Below are 2,881 nucleotides of genomic sequence, written 5' to 3'. Positions count from 1 at the left end.
CCGTGAATAATTTACTTCTCTTACTCTCTTTTTTCAGCTAATTTATCTCCCTTTTCTATGTTGGCATTACTGGTGGCGACATTATTTGATACACTAATGCCAGGGACAAAAGTCCATCATATTTGTCATATTATCTTGTATGAAGATCATTAAGGATGTCTGGAAGTCATTGATGACCTAACAACTCAAATTAGTGACAAAAAATCCAGAATATTGTGTATTCGTTTATTTTCGCTGTTCTTTCTTTGGATCGTCTGAGGTGCGGCTAATTAATAATATTTATTTACTATAGGTATACACGACAGGTCAGTTAGTGTTATTGTACTTGTTAAGTCATTTGTTAATGTTATAGAAAAAACTAAAACTGTTAAAGAAGAAAATTATAAGAATAAAAAATGCTAAAAAAAGTTTTAGAAATTAAAAAAAATTAAGAATTAAAAAAAATATTAAACCCTTTAAATATTACGGGTTTGAACTATCATATTTAATTTTTGAAATCTTTATGACACTAATAATCTCTCATGAAGGTAACTATATATAGTAATCATGATCATATAAAAAGTAAACTTAAACGAAGTATTAGTTATAAGATAATGATAATACACATATAGGTGATGGCATGGCAGATATGAGATATGTAGCATAAGAGAATGTTCTCATGGTATGGTATGTAGTAGAAATGGGGAAAGAAAAGAGACATTAGCTAAAAGTGAGTAAAAGAAAGCAGAATGAGCTTTGTTTCAAACTTGATGAAGCATTAACAGAGACATATAGCACCAATTTGAACAAACCATACACAAATATTCAAATTCAAACTCTAAATATGAAAGGCAATCAATCACAATGACAGGTAGCTAGTCTCTCTACTCAGTGAGGTAGACATTGAAATGCAGGATGGTGTCCACCCCATCAGTGGTGTGCTGGTCCTCCTTGAGAAGAGTCTCAAGTGAAGCATACCCTCTAGCATTCTCATACTTGCCAGTCCCACCAATCACTGCTACCTCAGATTCTGATGAAGCTGTCCTATGAATCCCAAAGAAATTGATACTGTCATCCACCACATCATGATGTTGATCATGCTCACCACCATGCACCAAAACTGTCAACAAAATGGTCTGGCTGCTACCATCCAATGAACTTGCCAAGTAGAACCCTTGTGCCTTTCCAATCACAGCAGAATCAAGCTCGTGCCCTTCAGTTAGCTGGTCGTCGATCACCGTCACCGAGCCGAACATGAGCTTCTGGATGGTGAATCCTGCAGGGAGGTTACCTGCTGAGACAAATGGTTGGTTGTTGCCACCAGTGACAGTGTTGCTGGTGCCACTGTTCTTGAACACAGTGGAGGATTGTGCACCACTGAGGCCTACAAGGTTTGGGAGATTGTTGTTGGTTATGATGCCGTTGAGCTTGGGGTTTACCAGTGGAATTCCTCCAGTGATTGGGAAGAGGTTGTTGTTGAGCTTTGAGAATGGTAGGCCAGTGACATCAGTGTTTGCTACTATTCCTGCTACCACTCTTGCTGATGGACGTGACCCTCCAAGGATGTCATGCATGAAGAAAGAAAAAGATGGCTCTTTTGCCAAAGAGTTTGGTGTCACTGGAGCTGCACTAGGGATAGCTGGAGTTTCCTCTTCAGCCGGTGCAGTGACAGCAGCTGGAGCTTCTGTTTCTGGAACTGGTGGCTCTACTTGGTTATCATCTTCCTCTCCAGAGTCTTCTGTAGTAGCAGGGTTCATGGTGGCGGCGGTTGCAGGTGTTTGGCCACTTGGCAAAGTGGTGGCAGGACCTACCTGCTATGATGCACAAATACGATACATGTATTAAATCCAATACAGGATACCACGTGTAACATACATGTCTATTCATAAAATATAATAAATATATAATTTCAATTTTACAAATCCAAATTAATAACATACTTCTAGGACATTAGTGAAAATAAAATAAAAATTATAAATCATTATCATCATCATCATCTTAAATTACTTCCTTCCTATGAAAAGTAGTATATCAATCTCATTCCTTTCTTTGAGATCATTCATAAATAGGACAATGTCCATTTTTTGGTCATTAATGGAAAATGTCTCTATATTTCTATACCACACATGCTTCCACGTCTCATATGTAATTGATTAGTTGTATTAGATTTTCTTAGCATTTTTAAAGGCATGGATAATTCACATATATGTATGGAAAAAGTATGCAAGAGTATATAGTATCTAATGTGTATCAGATTAGGATACATATACATATACGTGAAACAAATTAAAGTATGGGTGTTTCATGGCCTACCTGTGATATGGTGGTGGGTGCAGATGTTTGGCCACTTGGCAAAGTGGTGGCAGGATCTATCTGTGGTGTGGTGGTGACTGGAGCTGTTGTGAGTGAAGGATTGGTAGCTCCAGGTGCTGGTAGATTGCCTATGGCTTGGGGTTGGGATTCCACTTCATCTAGAATCCTTGCAGAGTTTGCGATAAAAAAGGTTGTGGTTATGAATAAGAGATAGAGGGTAGCCTTGCAAGTGTTGCCCCCATTGTGTAGGAAAATGTTGGCCATTTTACACACAAGAACTTGAACTTCAGTGGGGAGGTATTTTACTATGATTTCAGAGGAAGATTTCGTTGTTGATGAACCTGATTTGGGGATGTGTTATAAATATATATACACACACGTACAACTGGAGGGTATGTGTTTAATCTTCAAGTGGAGCTGATAGAATTTTTGGTCAACGAAAAAAGTGGAAAGAAAAACTATAAAGGAGTGGTTGGATATTGGTCTGTTACTGGGTGTTTTGGTTAAAACAACTCCTCATCAATTAGTATTGGTATTTGTTGCTAACAGAACTACATGATTACACTCACACTGCTTAATGATGTGATAA

At 37.8% G+C, this 2,881-nt stretch overlaps 1 protein-coding gene across 2 annotated transcripts; it reads right to left on the bottom strand.

The window, feature by feature from the left end:
* Window positions 1-704: 704 nt before the first annotated feature.
* On the bottom strand, window positions 705-2,646 carry LOC114395291 (dirigent protein 24-like). 2 transcript variants are annotated; one of them, XM_028357029.1, is made up of 2 exons: window positions 2,293-2,646; window positions 705-1,793 (listed from the first exon to the last, which is right to left on the bottom strand). In XM_028357029.1, exons 1-2 carry the CDS (start codon window positions 2,554-2,556, stop codon window positions 864-866), a joined length of 1,194 nt encoding a protein of 397 aa, XP_028212830.1. In that variant the 5' UTR covers window positions 2,557-2,646; the 3' UTR covers window positions 705-863. The 2 variants fall into 2 exon arrangements, with proteins under 2 accessions (XP_028212830.1, XP_028212831.1); XM_028357030.1 differs by having other exon boundaries at window positions 705-1,790; window positions 2,293-2,645.
* Window positions 2,647-2,881: the final 235 nt, after the last annotated feature.

The sequence above is a fragment of the Glycine soja genome, chromosome 18 (genome assembly GCF_004193775.1).
Source record: "Glycine soja cultivar W05 chromosome 18, ASM419377v2, whole genome shotgun sequence".
Lineage (NCBI taxonomy): Eukaryota > Viridiplantae > Streptophyta > Magnoliopsida > Fabales > Fabaceae > Glycine > Glycine soja.
Note: the sequence above shows the minus strand (reverse complement) of the source record. Positions and strands in the feature narration are given on the sequence as shown.